This window comes from Adelges cooleyi, unplaced genomic scaffold (genome assembly GCF_023614345.1).
Source record: "Adelges cooleyi isolate 19-005CV unplaced genomic scaffold, UGA_ACOO_1.1 ACOO_flye_CR_arks_rails_tigmint_CR_PRNA_376, whole genome shotgun sequence".
NCBI classification, from domain to species: domain Eukaryota; kingdom Metazoa; phylum Arthropoda; class Insecta; order Hemiptera; family Adelgidae; genus Adelges; species Adelges cooleyi.
The window spans coordinates 810,243-828,711 of NW_026096053.1; the positions used below are offsets into that span (position 1 = coordinate 810,243).

Sequence of the window (18,469 nt, forward strand, 5' to 3'; positions counted from 1 at the left end):
TTCTAATTTCTCATTATTCTAACCGGTATTTCCCATAGTCATGACAATAAAATATTATCGCTTCCCGTTCCGATTTAGTCTCTCTCTCTCTTTTTTTTCCGTCACCGTATGAGTATCGTTTGGGTCTACACTGAATTCAATTCGAACCTGACCCAACAACGTTTTAGCACTTAACCGGGTACGCTTTATCGCTGCGATAATGATAATTTAATATTTAAATTATTCGTAGCTGGTTCAGCTTAAACGAGACGGTTGTTAAATGGTAGCGAACACCTTTGAAACTTCAACAGAATTCCGGAGAACAGATAATCGTTGAAATTGTACAAACTAATTAGGAACTAACATAATCGTTAAAAAGAGTGGTCGAATCTAATAACCATTTCACTGTACAAGAGGCTATCTAAATTAGCCAGTTTGAAACTTTGATAATACTCAAGTACGGCTATTAGTAAATCTCAAAATATCGCTATTGTAAAACATTTCCAAAAAAAAAAAAAAAAACGTTTGACATCCTGGCGTTTCAAGAATAAGGAGGATTTGTATTATTTTTAAAATTGGTAATGAGAAAAGTTTTTAGACCTGCATACTAGTTTCGATAGTTTGTCGAAGAAGATTTTTTCTTCTATGCGTATACTGTTCAATAATGTCTGTAAAGTGGTACTTAACCAAAGGGTAAAAGTGTGTTTTCATAAAATTTCTAATTTTTATGCGTGCGATGATATTTTATATTATTTTATTCATGTAAAGTTTTTATTAAAATAAAATAAAAATGATTTCAGATAGCACTGTAGCGTTTTGAGCATGTGTGTGTTTAAAAGAGGATTGAACCTTGGTGGAATAGAACAAATGAAAAAAAAAATGTAAGTTCGAGTCAGACACGAGGGATAATAACGGAGCAATGATCAACTAGAAAGAGGGGAAAAAGTTTTCTTCGTTGAGCGCGTTTTCGTATCCAACCCTTTTATTTGTTGCAGACGAATTGAATTAAAGTAGCATACTATTTTCTACAAAGGTTCATTATGGCGTCGCCGGTATAAAATATATTATTTGAAAATATTATACCTGGTCGTTTGTGCATCGACTCATTTATGGGCACGAGACACGGCTGCGTGGGTAGGAATAACGAACCAACGACCAAGATTTTAATAATTATATGAATGATGTTATTGAAAGAATCGAAACAGATTTTCCAAACTTTACAAAAACGTTTTTCCGAGAACTGCACTGTACACAATAGCTGTTGGCGGAGCATAATGTAATATTACTAAGAACTACTTGTCAATAGCCGTTTCGGCTGAAAACGATTTTCAACTTTTACAAAGTGATAAAACTAAATTGTGTAAAACAGTGTTTATTATAATAATTTACCGCATAAAACTCGAAAGGAGGCAACCGATATTCACCGAAATGACCCAATTCTCATCATTGTTAATATTTCAAAGGGGGGAAAATTCAAAGTAATACACTTAGTACAACTACAGTTTGAAAACTGTTTGGAAAAAATGCGATTGGGTTTTATGTTCACTCGACTTGCATTACTGAAAAACTGTTTAAATTTATATTGTCAAAGCCTATATAACTAGACGACAGAGATATTTTTTTGGGTTACGGTTTGGACCTCTATTGGTTTTAATATTGTGTGGTTTTTTTTTTGTATCTGATGGGTCAAACATTTTAACCGTCGAACCGATTTATTTTAAAAGTGTTTGTATCGAATCTATTTTGTACTTTCGAAGGATACATGTCGTTCATTATGATACAAAGCAAAGTGTTTATTAATGTATTTTTAGTGTCAAGGAATCGCGTATATGTGATTTCTGTTTAGTTAAATAAGAACAATGTTCTGAAACAAAATTGAAAAAAAAACGTTATTGTAAAAGCAATACCTTCAGAGTTTTGCGACAAAGCATATTTAGGTTTATATATTTAGGTTGATTTAAATATAGATCATACAAATATTATTCTAAATTTTATGATAGTAATAAATATAACTATTACATAAGTTATCTACATAAACCTTCTACTATAAAGCATAACATAATACAAAGTTTTTTGTTTTTCGAAATAGGTTGTATAATTATATATAAAATGTGGCCGTCTATCTTTTCAAACATTTTTATGGGTGTATAAAATTGCTTGAATTTATTGATACTTCTTCAGTCGTTTTCTTAAACTTTTTATACTTAACTGCCGAATTAAGTGTTCTTTTTTTTACTAACTATAAAACGCCAAAATTTACATTAGCTTTGAACTAGAATGCTATAGTTTAACTACTAAAAGCTTAGACAAACCATATTGTTGAATAAACATTTTAATATCGTTATTTTATCATAGAAACTAAAACGTTTTTCGGTGGTAATCGTAGGTTATTGTTAGTGTCGACAACAATTTATGGTTTTGATATTACTTGGAACTTAAATTTAATATGTTTTAATTTTTTATTTCAGAAACATTAGTGATATTATTAGTCAATCTACCATACACATATACATAAAACTACGCAAAAGCAAAGCCCCATAGAGTGTACCTAATATTATTATATTGGTAACTTACAACACTTAACAGGTAAGATTTGCTTTTGAAAAAATATAATGGACGTTTAATTAGAAAAGTATACGTATTTCATTAATAAAATGTATAGTAATAATGATTTTGTAATTTTAACGGAGGACAGAAGTACTATAAAATCATAAACTGGCGTCGAAATTTAAAGAAAAAAAAGAGGAAAGGCCGAGGTCTGACGATTAAACGACCTGTGTCAAATGCACATGCCATACACTTTCCACCCTTATGTTAGCCAGTCAGACAGTGTCAACGTAGTAGGATTTGGCGATGGTCATGGCCCTCGGCGACTACATAATGATGTTCAACAATAAAGAGTGGCCAGTTGTAGGCTGTAATGCCCCAAACGTTTATTGAACGGTTGGCAAGAATAATATTTAAATAATTTTTTATAAATTCGACCTATTGTCTGATATAAAAAAAAATTCCAGTCGGAACTAGTTCCGACTGTCGGCGATTTTCAATCCGAGGGATAATGTCAAACTTACATCTTTCGAGATCGCATGCTTCCATATGTGGACCATATGAAATATATAATTTGAACTCTTTAGCCCCCGGATATCCGATTTGAGCTGACGGCAACTATAGAAGAAGCAAGTTATACACACCGCGAAGACAATGGCTGTAGTATTATTGTTGTGCGACGACGACGACATTAATGGGTTTACAGAATATGCTTTTAATAGCGCCAATGGGAGTGAGGCGATTGATTATTCGGTTTACCCTATTTGTCTTAGCCGTATCCTCCTCTTCGGCGGGCCACGTCGAGTGGTCGGATCCGGGCATAGACCGGATTTACATTATTCGCCGAAATCACTATTTATAATACATACACAGAATGTATAATCACTGCGGCACGTCGGCAAGGCGATTTCGGCCTGTTTGTCGGTGTTATGTGCGACCGTGTCTGCGGCTTATGCGCAAAACACTTCCAAGTGTTTTCAATTAAAACTTTTGTGCCGGCCGGTCCCGAAACGCTGGCAGAGGACGAGAGGAGCAAAACGTTCATGTCTCGTATATAGTGGCAAAAAGAACGGAGAAACCGTAAACTATTTAATTCGTCCAGACGACCGATTTAAGTGGCTTGTCGAGTCCCCCCCCCGAGCACAGCGCCTCGACTTTTTCTCTTAACCGCGGCAGAGACTTGGGTTCGGTTTACAACCAAAGCAACAACAGCCGAAGGCGGCGATGCCGTGTTCTCCTGTTCTGAGTGTTGCTCGTCGAAATAACGGCCATGAATGTTGCCGAAGAATGAGAAAACACTATGAATGTGTTAAAAGCCATCGTGGATAGTTTACCTAGCCGATATTTTATGTTTCGCTCTGAAGACGAACTCGGAAAGTCGAGAACAACTGAACACGTGCAAACATCTAGGCCGTTCTAACCAGTGTGGCATACCATTCAAGCAGCGCAGTTTAGCTTATACTCGGTGTATTGTTTAGCCGTTTACTTAGCAATTCACTAAGATGCGAAAATTCTACACGAGAGAAGAATGGTTTTGAATAGCCGCGCCGTTAGGTCAGCAAGTAGCTTCCGAAACGTCAATATTAACCACCTCGGTGCTTAAAATGAATTTCGCGAAACCACTAATGTGGATTTGTCTATGAAAAACGGCGAAACTAGAACAGCCGAGGAGAACGCCATTTGCGTAGGGGACAAAATATACACGGTGCTCCGTTTTTTAAGCGAATCCATCATTGGCAGTGCATGAAAAAAATATGGACATGGTGCCTAACGATCAAATACTAGGCCTTTCGTGTTGTTGTCAGACAATACTATTGATGTATGTGGCGGCGACGGCTGTCGCGTACTAGTGTTCCTTTGTTTTTTACATTTAAACCCGGCCAATATATGAAATTCTGATGTAGGTAAAAGAATCGCTTTGCAGAATACGCACGGCTAGAATAAATCAAGTAAAACCAGTCACGAGCAACGCTTGATAAAAAAAAAAACTACAACAGTTGGCACGGTGAACGCACTAATTACAAAACGCTCAATCCGAACCCTTTCGTTGGATGATATCCAAGTGGTTTTAGATTTAGCACTGAAAAACGCGCGTAAAGACGTGTATTTTTAAATCGGTATATTATTAGCTAAACGCTTAACCCTTCACTGCACAATGTTTGCCTTATTTGGAACAATTAAAAATTTGGCGTTTTCCACGAAACTAAAACTAAAAAAAAACATTTTTTTTTCAAGTAGTTTAAGTATGAATATTCAAAGCACACTTTGAACAAAAGTAAAAAATCATACAGCGAATGGAGAAATTAATGAAAAAAAAAATCATGCAGTGGAGGGTTAAGTGTAATTTTGTCGGAGCTAAGGACAAACCGGATCACCTAATCTGCGTCGACAATTCAAACGGGTCTCTTAAAACTTAACTGCGACGTTTTTATATTGAGCATGCTGAAACGGTTGATTATTATTGTTAGCGTTCGACTGAAACACTCGGAAAACAAATGACGCGAAAACAAAAGTACAAAAAACGGTTACTCTCGGTTTTTCGCTCTTTATCTTATTTTTTTTTTTTTTTTGCATCGATGTGCCAGAGCATTAAGTCAATGTAGTCCGAACAATCCTCTACGCTCAACACACACACTCGGATCTGTTTATCCCGAAGCCGAATAAAACTTTTAAGAAAATAGCGTGGATTATATATATATATATATATATATAAAGCGACCGGGAGCTGTGCTTGGCCCGTCGGTATACGGTCCGGACCGGGCAATAGTAGTAAGTTAGCAAACGCCAGTAATTTATCAGGATTTACCTCTCCACTCGTCGGACTTAACAATGGCGTACCGAAGGCCGAAGACAAATATGCGGTCATACAGACGCAGTTTTTCTGTTTCCCGCAAAAGGTTGAAATCGTCGACAATGACTAATCTGAATACAGATAGTATCAAAGGGTGTGCGCATCCGTTTTTGTTTGCTCCAAAGCCTCACATTACGCCGGTTCGCTTGTTCTAATGATTACCGTTACTAAAAGCGTCGTCATTATTATTATTATATACCACCGTAGTGCAGCTCGGTTTTCGGTTTAGTGTTTATTTTTTTGTTCGGACAATTTCGAGAGAAAAAAAATACCGCGCGAGTAAATAAAAAATACACCGGTCGGTGTTGACTTTTGTTTTTGTCCGTTCAAGTATACTGCACGGCTCGACCTCCCCAAAATAGACAAACACATTGTGTGGTATGAAAAAAAAAGTATATAATAAATATACTGATTTGGAATGGAATATTCTGTAGATGAAAATAAAGTCGATGATGGGCTATTATAGTAATAATATAATACGAGAGGTTATTATATACAGTGGCCGGTGCGACGATGAAAAGGGCGTAATACAGTATGAAAAACGTTGGCATACCCTAAGGTCGGCACGTGTAATAATCTTATTCAAAAGAAGTAAGTATATTTTCTTCACGGGATCACGTTTTCATGATGTATGAGTATACGCCAAAAGCCAGCCAAGTTCCAAAATCGAATACTCTTGGATTACCATTAACTTTCTAATTATAGTATTGCGCCACTAATAAATTGATTTTTAAAATATATATTTATTACAAAATACATTCCCCGAAAAGTTTTTTTTTGTGGGTTAGTAATTAAAAAATTGAAACTATTTACAGTTTTTAAAATAAGATAAAATAACAGACATTTTATTTATATCCTATACTATATTTGATCTACTAAATAATTGAAATTTCTCATTAAGAAAAAATGTATTTCCTTCGAAGAAGAATAAAACATAGATATCTATGTTGCATCTTATACTGAAAATCTACAGTCAATATAACTCTTTTTTGTATTAAAATATAAAACCAGCAATTACAATTGTGTGTGATATCATATTTCTTCTCGTGACATTAATTCAGTAAAATATGATATGAAGTAAAGTTTTGTTATTCGCCAATTTATAATAATATTTATCATGTAAATCATGTAACCAATATAAAGTATATATTTGGTTACATTGATTAAAATTCTTGGTATTTAAAAAAAAAAAAGTGGAATCATTTTAATTACTTTTGGAACGAGTTTGACAAATGTCGTTACGTTAATTAGTTTATAAACATTTATGAGATACGATTAGCATGTTAAAAGCAGATGCTAATGTCAAAAAGGTTAGCAGGGCACACACAAACAGACATTTTTCTCAAAGCAAACTCGAACCCAGTGATTATAAAATAATTAACCAGCGTCTGTGTTTAAACTTCATAGTATTTGCTTAATGATTTTTATTTTTATTTTCTTATAATGTCAGTCCCTATTATTCGTGTTAGGTCCTGTATAGTATCCCTTGGCTGATGTGAGTAGTCTACGACTCGCACACATAGTATATACGTATAGTTATCCTTGAAATTGACTTTTAAGTATTTCGAATAAAGCTAAGGGATAAAAAAAAAGTAAAATTTATTACACTCTTATACATATAAGCGATATATCTTCTACTTTCTTTTTTCTTTTCCAGTACATCCCTGATCCATAAAATGGCGGTCGTTTCGTTACTTTCATTGCCTAGCCCCATGCTGAGTAGACGCTATCGCCAACACATGCCAACCGTTGGACAGGTGCGATTTATCCTTTCTGGAGACCTTTGGCCCGTTATCTATATAACGCCGCACCCCCGCTGGCTGATAATATAAAGGGCTAGGGGTGACATTCATTTTGTAATAGAACTTGGGACACATCGCACAAAAACACACACAAAAGCGAGCACGTATATATTACATTATAATATTATATATATATACATACATAAAAATGTATATAAATAGGCACAAGCGAGTTGGTAATAAACTGAAAAAAAAAATGAATTTTTTAATACTTGCCCGAGATTTTGACCGGAAAGATCCACCGGAAGAGTATCCGTCATTGGATCCGTGCGGTCCCATGTTGGGAAACTGTAAAAATCAAATAATTACACATTTCGTCGCTTTAAAACAACACTATATTTATTATAATTATTAAAAACATAATCTTCTATTAAGCAAGAATTGAAAACATTACCTCAGAATTATCAAAATGTACATAACACTAGTAACATTTTTGGCTGTATTTGTTAAGTTATAATAATATAATACAGGTATTTTAATGGTAGTGTAGACTTTTACTCTTTCTAGTGCTTTTAATGACAAAACAAAAAAAATCTTAATATTTTTCTAATGATTTAGTTGTATAATATATTACTTGAACATGAAGTAGTAAAATGTTTTATAAAAAGTTTAGTCACTAATGCTATTCATTTTTTCTGACATTTATTTATAAAGAGGTTAAGTAGCAGATTATAAACTGCAACAACTAGTAACATGTTTTTTTTAAGTTTAATTTTGTGTGTTGTATATCTTATATTTTTGTACATATATTATTGAAGTTTAAAGATAAAAAGGTTTTGTTTTTACCTTTCCGGAAGTTTGTCGTTATGCTCTTATTGGCAATTTTCAAATTTACAAATTAAAAAGAAAATACTTAAAAAAACGAAAATTCTCACATAAGAGAGTAGTTTTTTTGAAATTATTTAATTGCCGATAAAAATACCACCCCCTTCCTCCTACTTCAGTATATTACTTTTAGTTTTACATGGACAACAATTTTTCCGTGCCGGTAATGGCAATTGACATTTTTTTTCAGTCTGGGTTTCTTTTTTGTTTGTGAGTATGTAGGAAACGAGAATACAAATCTCAGCAAACGAGTTGACACGATAAACAAATATTGGAAATGCAACAGAAATACATGTACGCAGGATGTGTGGAAAAATAATCGTAAAAAGCAAATACACGCCGTTTGTACGTCAAAGGATAGAACACATAAATATAACACACACCAATATACACATTTATATACACTTTGTAGTAGCACGGCAAACGAATACATACATCCATATACGACAAGGTCGATTTTTTTTTTTGCTCTCCTTTAAGCTTACCTTCTGCGACCCTACCTCTCGGGTAGAGATGCCCATTTTGTCATGATGTCTGATTTGCACTGGGTAGATGATCTGATAGTAATTGGCTCCGATGTTCCGCACCAGCTCTTGGTTCTGCCGATAGTCCCGCAGGAGCCTCTCCACTTCTCCTGTAAAAAAAAACACAAAATATATATATTTATATAATAAATAATAATGAAAATCGTAAAACACCAAGCCAGTATAAAAAAAAAAAATGGAATATTTTATTCTTCTTCAAAGCACGTGCGCCCCAAAAATAACGGACTATTATCGATTTGCCCGTCGGTGGTGGCGACCTATCTGGATGAAAACTCTCTCCTCAGTCTTTGTAGCACTGAGGTAGCTACAGATAAAATTAAAACAATTATCTATTGGAAAAAATTCGCGTTAACTAATGCTACTGGTTCTCGGTTGAGGTTTTTTATGATTAAAAAAAAAAATATATATTGATATGTACAGGAATAATATTTTTATTGTCCAAGAAGGTTCTACACGCTCGATAAAATATAATTGAGGCGAGGAAATTCCATAAATTTATTGCGCACCGTTTGTTCCCCTAAAATATAATAATAATGCGAATAATGTAACAGTGTAATATTATATACCTATTACTATCATTGATTATACACAATGTTAGGTATACTTAAACAGGATGCATGGTAATCACTGTCAGAAGACATTTCAAAAACCAGCAAGAAACAACAATAGAAACATTTAGAATGGAGTCAATACCTATTTTAAGTAGTTGCATATAACATCATAGACAATTTTATTACAATTTCCTGGACTTGTAAAGTATATTATATCATGTATTGTAAAGGTTCCTATCAATGCATTTTAAATATGTTTTTGTGTAAATGTTTACTATATTTTATAGTTATACCTAAGTTATAATATAAGAAAAGTAAAGCATTAAAATTGAAATATCATATTTAATAGTTTAAAAAAAAAAAAAGAAAAAAAGTCAAATTGTTTTTTGAAGTCATACTAAAATATAATATAGTGAGTTTTTTAAAATTGACCGAACCGACTTTATTGACGATGGTTAAACATATTGTGATTATTTTAAACAAAACATAATATCTAAATTTATTGGATAGTGTTTACGCTGACCCTTGCTTTGTACGAACACGTTGGCTTATGATTTTTATCTCCAAATATTATTATGCGGCATACCTTAGAATAATTTCTGAAAACTGTTTCTGCAGCGGTCGTTAAGGGATTATTATGCACCCGGCGGATGAGTTAAAGTGCGGTTTGCCAGTTTATACTGTTGACCGTAGGCCGCGTGTTAGAAGTTTGGCTATTTGTTTCTCGCTTCTTTCTTCTTACCCTCGAGGAAACAATACTCGCGGTCGTTAACATTTTCAAACACCAATAAAAAGATGGAATTAATAACGATTTTGTGTTTTACTTTGAGAGAATGTCCCGTTAAACTCGTCAGTTATTATATTAGGTTTGTCACGTCCGATGCGTTTCAAAAAAATAGTAATTTGATCGGCGTTTTTCGGATAATTTCATTTGCTGTCAAAGCGAAACCAGATGAAACGAGACAAAACTAAGTGTAATGCACACACACACACATATATATATATGTATACACACAAAGACCCAAAGAGATTTAGTCTCATTAGTCCCAACAGGATAGAATAGACTCACGCGCCGGCACATGTGTATTAATTGTTTTTTCTCATCGGCCTACTACTACTGGATGAACAGTTGCGAATTATTTTTGTCAAAAGAATCATTTGTTCTTTGCCTTCGTATATATCTATAAATATATCTTTTGTGTTGATTATCGCGTACAAGGAGACGACTGTAATTTGTCTACCCCTCGACGATTTTCACAAATTGGTATTGCAGCATCTTCAAGACTCTCTCACCGGTTCATTCTAGCAGTTTTATCGACAAAGTTTCAATAGACCAGACATCGGCGGCTCGGCGATTTTTTCAGCTTCAATGCAAGCGGGGATAAGGTATAAGTTTTATAATGGTGTGGCTTAATCAGAGCTTTGAACAGAAATATATTTTTTGGCTTTTGTTTTTTTCCGAGGTGTTGTAAGCAATTAAGAGTTTTTAATGGTTATTGAACGGCGATATTTTAATTCGGGTGTTTAACTGTTATGTTTTCAGTTATCTAATAAACTATAAAAAGTGTGATAAAAACCAAAAAACTTATATTTATTTATTAAATGAATAACTATATTTTCTTCGAATTAAAATGATTTACTCTAATAAACTATAAAAAGTATAAAAACTCTTTATTTATTAATATTAAAAAACCCGTTAATACTTTTAGAGTTTTTTTCGATATTATCCTTGTCTAGACCCGCTTTAGCTTTCAGTTATAATAACTTTAAAAGTACTGCGAATTCCTCAATTTCTTATTATAATTGAATAGCATAAACAATTACTGAAAGCATGCAACAAACGTTTGTCAAATTTCAATTAAAAAAAAAAAAACATTGATGGGTTAATGGGTTATTTAATCGTAATAGATCATACGACGTATGTCTATAGATGTTTGAATAATTAAGATTTAATAAAATGATAAAAAGTATTAAGCATTATCTAGGGGATTTGCGTCGTTACCGTTTAGAAATAATTTAAGTCTGGTACTCCAGGGAATAAAATAACTATAGAAAATAATAGCGGATTAAATAAAAAATGTTAGATTATTATTATCACCCCTGTGGAAGCGAACGACACAAAGAATGCATGTAAGATTTTCCTCGAAGAAGGCACTCGAGTTATCAGCGGTCGACTGTGGGTAACAGCAATAGGGGAAGTTATACATTTTGTATAAGTCAAAAATAAATGAACATGCTATCTTTTTTTTAGGAGGGCAATATAACAAAAAAAATAAAATGAATAAATAAATAAACTAAACATACAAGATGGACGAAAACCAAAAAAAAGAAAAATACCTCATTGATTAAAGTGCAATGTGCATTATTTCTACACTACCACCGCCATATTTTATACATTGTTACATTATTATGGTAATATTCGAGTACAATGTCGGGCATATCTTTTGAAATCCGATCGGGAAAAATCTAATAGCGCCCGCTTTCCGCATCTCCTATATGTATATATTATTATTATCATGCATATACACCATACGATACCGCTGCCGGGACTTACTTGTACTGACACACAGGCGCACTATTCGACAAACCCTGCGAAATCTAATATAGGGTACACGCCCGTTTTGGATTAGTTAAATAACAGAGCCAAGCACGGCGCGTTTGCCCGGAGCTATTTAAAATGTTCTATTTGAGTTTTCTCGCCGGTCGCCAATGGCGCCCACATAAAAGGGTTATATTATTCTGTAATAGAATCGTGGCATTTACATATTGTTAAACAACGCCGGTTCGGCCTTTGTCAAGCCACACGTGTCTCCGGGGAGGGTCTGGTCCGTTTGAAGTGCACCGCCGAACCTCGAGCCTCGGGCGTTTGGCAATTATTAGCTGTTTTTTTTTTTTTTGTCAGAACCGAACCGTACGACATAGACGGCGGCGGTCTGACCGTGGATAATAATTTCGAGATTATAATTAATTTAGAAAACTGAAAAAAAAAAAAATCAGCTAAAATTGGGTCGGACCACAGGCCTTCAGGGATTATATAACAATTTCAAAACTCTTGCAAACAACAACACCTTCGAAAGTGTACAGATGGTATAAAAAATAAATTACTCGATTTATAATAAATGTGCCTATATATTATTTGATCGTGTCAATAGAAATAATATTGTGTTTATTACGATATTGTAATCAGTGTGTTGGACATTAAAAAGCGTTTTGAAGCAGCTCTAGAGTGGGTTTAATCGGTCTGCCGTAACGGCGATCATATTATTATCATTATAACGTGTATTATTTTAACGGCGTCACGGTGTCGGCGTTAATCAAAAATATTTAATCAAGTGCGCTTTGGAAGGTTAATCAAATAATTATGATGTTTTTTACGACTTCGAGGGGCAGTGCTTTTTATACCATGATGTTACTATAATATAATATTTGGTTCGTTATTTTCGGATATACATGCCCGCGTAGCGGTTGATTCGCCGACCGTGTTATTAAAAACCGAGCAAAATGGCACTTAAAATTACCGCTGATATAATCTCAAAACGCTAAAATACGGTTTTTATTTTTTATTTTATAAATGTAAAAATGATAAATAATTGCCTTGGCCACGAAATGAGCACGGCAAAAAATACAATAATCGCATCAACGACGCGGTGTTAGTTTGTGCCTTTTGTCTGCAAACAACGAGAAGCAATTTATTAACTATTATATTTTATTGTAAATACGCAAGTTACAAAATTTGCAGGTGTAGTATAATAATATTCTTTGTGGCACAAAAAAAAAAAATCATTTTAGAGGTTGCCCGAACACAAAAGCACAGACACGATGGTATCATATGATGATGAAGTCACTATAGTGTACTGGAAACAATGTAAATAATGTTTTACGAGTACCGTCACTCACTTCTTGTAATATAATAATAATATGATCAATAACTTTTAAAAGTGCTCTCAATTTAATTATGTACGGGTATCCTCTTTGTTTAATGAAAACACATTTTTTTCATTTTATAGAATCCTATTATCCGGTTATTGCGTTTATTATCAACATGAGGTTTGCATTTAATTTAATTTAAAAATAAAACCATAGCGTTAAACGTGCGGTGTCCCAAGTCCGATAGTTCATACTGACAATGAGTAGTCTGGAGCAAGTGATCGATACTCGATAGAGATGTTTACTAAACAAATTGGAAAAGTGCAAAGTTCTGATATAGAATTTCATATACTATGAGACCAATACATCCTGATCGGTATTTCGGTCCTTCGATACACAATTACTAATAAGGATGAAAAACAAAACGTGTACGTTAAACGAATAGTATTTCATGCTCGGCAAACAGTATTGTTCTGTTTTGTGTATTGACCGCACGTGTAAGCGTCGCATGTTTCGCAAGTGTATATGCGAAGTACGAGTATCAGCTGTTATATTTTTGACATGTCATTTTTAAATAAAATATTCCGGCCGTGTACCTGAGGGCGGACATCCGATATTTCGCTGTAAACACAGACGGGCGTGTTTTATTACCGAATACTTTAGAATTAAACGAAAAACAGATAAATGAGGTCATAATTTATAACAAGATCTAGATTTCGGTATGATTACACGGTGGCGGTCATAATTTATTGCGGGGCTTAAAATTTGCTTCCCCGCGAGATCATACTCGGATTACTAATAAATTAAAGCATTTATTTTTATCAATGACCCTATAATTTTCCCGTTTCAGGAGCGCCCGCAATTTAATAAATAAACAAATATTGCAAAACACTATGTATTGTATTTAATCGATGACCCGCGAAAACCGAACACTCCGAGAGGAATATTAATTATAATTACCCTCGCCCCCTCCCCGTCTTTAGTCTTTACCCCTTTTTTTTAAGCGACCACGACGTCGATCAGTTTGTGTCTACTGTCGCGGTGCGGTGCGATGGCGAAAATAAATGAACCGATCGGTCTTGAGACGGCCGTTTTAGTATAATATTTTAAAACTTCAAGCGTCAACACTAGAATGGAGATATTATCTGCGCATTCATAACCCTAGATAATTAAAATAAATTTAGGATCTGTTTTTTTTTTACATAGTAGGTACGCAGAATTGCAAATGGTTTCAAAAATACTGCTTCAGTAATTGTTTCAATTGATACTTAACTCAAAAAGCGACTAATCGCCGGCTCTCTATTTAGGAAATTGTGCCAATAATACTTTACATAATAATATTGTTGATAATTTGCTAAGGCAAAATTAATTTTGAATAACACCAGTGGTAACAATTTAAAAAATTATATTTTTTTTAAGATACTCAATTTATTTGTAGACAACTACTAAACATTAGAGAAACGAATTTATGACTTATTGCTTTTGCAAACTTAAAGTACCGTAATGTATAAGAGTAGATTTAATTATAAAAGTTTAGACGGATGTTTAAGGTTTTATTTGTCGTAATTAAACTACATCCAAGGTAACATGGACGGTGTTTATCGATTACACGTGTTTCTTTGCAGCCGTCTACCAAATGGTTTATTAAACAGCTACCCATTCATATGGCAGTTTAATACAGCAACACGAGTTTAGTTAGAAGTAGTTATATTTTCCATGTTGTATAGTATTACATTTGTTTGTTTGTAATAAGTATGCAAGTAACATAATAGTATGGATGGAAACTAAAACCATATTACAATTTATTAGTCGTAAATCACAAAAAATGTGAATGTCACAAATAGCGATACTATTCTTCATGTAACATATACAACTGGAACGGATTTAAACAACTGATAATTAGGTCAATACATTTATTAGTATGCTTATTATAATTGAATTAATTAAGGAAGGGGGATTATATTTTTTCAAACCCATTTTAAGGAACTATAGTCTATTATTCAAATTGTTTTTATTTTTTGGACGGATATCTTTGTACCTATAGTCTTTGATTTTATAAATAATACGGTTATAAAATCCAAGCAGGCGCAATCGAACCCTCCTGAAATTCAAACTAGATGAATTACTAATATACATACATAATATTATGTCACCTATAAACTTTAATATAAACTGCACTTTACCATTGTTTCTTCGCGTTAAACACATAAGCCTATAGCAGCACCTGAGCCACCCACATAATAAATAGTCGTTTGGTAAACACACATGCATGCATAGTTACGTGTAACATATGCTTTATCTCTCTCTATACATAAATATAATATGATTTATAAATTATAATTTAAAAGACCGAAAATAACTAACTTTGGTCTTTCAATATGACACATCGTTTTTCACTAAGTCAAGGGTTTACGTTATCGGTCAACTTTTAATGTCTCCAAAACAATTAGTATTTACCTTTACTAAAAAATCACTTCTGTTTCATGCGTAGGCTTAAACATGAATTTACAAGATTTTAGCTACCTTGGGTGTTTCTAAAATCTGGTCGTTGTCCTGTATAGAACTTTTTCTCTCTTTGAGCTAATAACGTTTATCGTTCATGCGATGGCCATGATCTTGCATGAGGTATACCGTATAGCTTTGTAAGAACTCGATTTCCATAATTTTAAAAATCTCATCTACTAATTCAATTGAGAATTTAAAGTAATTACTTTAAAATGTTCAACTCGAAATTACTTTTCGAACAGCCAAATATTAATAATAATAATATAAAATACAGTTCATTATATGACAGTGAAAAAAAAATCTATATATATGTATAAAGTTTATTTGCCAAATAACAGACAGCAAAAAAATATTAAACGGGTATTTTCTACCATGACACTCGGTAATACATCAATATGTTTAGTTTTAAAACTGTAATAACGGTAATTTTATGTCCGTGGTTAACGCTAGCTGTATGGAAAACGTAATATCATAATAATATATTTTATATTGGATTACCAAACGTTTTTTCAGTGGTAAAAATATTTTACATCAATCATTTTCAAACTTTTTAATGACACTCGCCGGTTCTCTTTTATGGATTAAGGAAATAATATCTGCACGTTTTTTGATGATGAAAAAATTAGTCTCGCCAAAGACAAAACCGTATTCTGAGAATTTACAACGTTAGCGAATGCTATACATTAACGATTTAACGTGTACAATTTATTTCGAACATTAAGTAAAACGGCTGAAATAATAGCCATAGTGTGCAGTGCCCATAAAATGTTATTTGTGCGCATCTGTGCATTCGTGCCATGTGACCTGTGAAATATTATAATTTCAGCGCAACTAGTGTAGCATGAGAACAAAATATTATATACATATTGTGTGTGTGTGTGTATACCAACGGGTGGATTTTCAAAAATAAAAATGTATTACCAGAAAATGCTTCACGAGTGTATTTTTTTCCCCAAGACCAAATATATAATCTCTTCTTCGGTACATTCGCAATTTTATATTAGCATTTTCGGACCAAAATAGCTTTGGTCGGTCATATCTACCTGAAAATAATATACTTTGCCTGTAATATCCATATCATGAAGAATAAAACGAGTGTAGATACGACTGTGTAAGTCTAATACCCAAAATCGATTCCAAAAAAACGCGTATACCGTCGACATTTTAAGCTGTAATATTGGCTGAGATTTTTTTATACGCATATGGGGGGATTAAACGAATTCAATATCGTATTAGTTTTAAATAAGATGACTTTACAAAAAAATCAAAAAACATGCTGAAATGAGAAGTTACCAATACCGTAAATATTGTAATGTTTTAGGATCATTAACTTATTGATGATTTAGTTCACGTTTAAATATATTCCTGGTCAGATATGAACCGTTTTTATATAACGCAATCGTTGCGATACTTTGACCCTTATCGCCTTTGCTCGTTGGCCTTGGCTGATTTCTAGCCTTTCTTTAGAAAAAACAGTCAGAAAATGTAACCCGACTATTGGGTAAATCTCCCAACGAATTTCGCCACTTAATTCTGGGCACATAATCCCTAGTCATATTATTTCAAAATTTCAATTTCAAATTGCCACTCTACTATATTATGCTCTTTGATTGACATTCAAATGCACTTCCCACTCATAGCTATTTAATTTCCAACAAGTTGCATTTAACCCATATTATTCTGTATATTCTCTCTTCTAAATATTTATTTTTGGATCCTCCATTAAAATTTGATGTAACGAATAATTTAATTACTACTGCTGAAATCATATATAATTAACATACAGATCAAAGGAAAAACATAAATATATATATATATATATATATGTACATGATACAATAATTTTTAATGGTAAAACATTAGTTATTGTACTAGACTAACATTAAAATATCTGTATATAATCAATATACAAACATGAAATGGCAAAACTTGAAAATATGTCTGTATGGTTAATTAATTAATATGAAATCGAACAAAAAGTTTCAAAGTCCATCGACACTGATGATATAATATTGTGTAATCCTCTTGTGTAACTATTTTACAAATTATAATGTCTACCAATAGCACTTTCTGTATTTTAACATTTATATATTAAAAACATTGTAGCCTGCATGCCAACGAGTTCATGTTCAGATTTTAGTATTGTTTTTATTTTAAAAAATTGAATATATTAGCGATTCAAAAGAAGACCTCCGCGACATTTAATTGCTGCGTTTTTATGAAAGAATTAAGTGCAAAATAATACCTTGTCATTTTTGTATATTATTATGTTAGACAGACAGTCGAGAAATAGTTTTCATAACGCGTTCCGGCTGAGAGAAAGAGTCGGCGAAAACATGAAAAAGAAAACCGACGTACAGCTGTGGGCGTGGATATAGGTATATTGGATATTGATTAGTTCCCAAGAAAATGACTGTACATTTTCTTGAAAACTAATCTTGGATTTTAATGATAAAAAAAAAAAATAATAATAATAATATGAAAAGAAGAAAGAAAATCCTGACAATAACTCCGTTGGCCTATCGTGACACGGGCTTTATAATATACAATAGAAACGAGAAAAAGCAAAATGAGAGGAACAACACAATAGACTTTGACGTCTAGTGTAAAAGTGTCTTGATTGGGTTCACGAACCAAAAACAATTTTTTTTTTTTTAAAGACTACAATTTTACATGGAATTTCGGAAACGAGAAACGTCGTGGAGTAGGAAGGGGAGGTAGAGGCGACATGAATGAGGGAACAAGGGATTATTTATGGTTGTATGATTCGGTATTTATTGCGGGTTATCTGGCAAGACGACCACTCAATCTTGCCCGAGCCTGGGCGGTATGGCCAAAAAAGAAATCCTCTGTTACCGATCCGCCTCTGAATTTATGTGTCTCCAGGGAGAAGTCGTCCGCACACACGGGGGGTGAGGGGAGGGCGCAAAATCGGACCCAGGTTTTCACTTTGACCTCTAATGCCGAGTCAAAAGAAAAAGTAAAAAAACAATATCG

The 18,469-nt window shown here is 33.4% G+C and overlaps 1 protein-coding gene across 5 annotated transcripts in view; it reads right to left on the reverse strand.

Moving 5' to 3' along the window:
* Positions 1-18,469, reverse strand: part of LOC126840903 (disintegrin and metalloproteinase domain-containing protein 11) — a 200,482-nt gene that overhangs the window by 37,904 nt on the left and 144,109 nt on the right. For all 5 annotated transcript variants that reach the window (XM_050576905.1, XM_050576904.1, XM_050576906.1 and 2 more), the window contains exons 3-4: positions 8,490-8,638; positions 7,396-7,467 (exon numbers count right to left, since the gene is read on the reverse strand). In XM_050576905.1, coding sequence (XP_050432862.1) covers positions 7,396-7,467; positions 8,490-8,638 — 221 coding nt within the window. The remainder of the gene's footprint in view (positions 1-7,395; positions 7,468-8,489; positions 8,639-18,469) is intronic.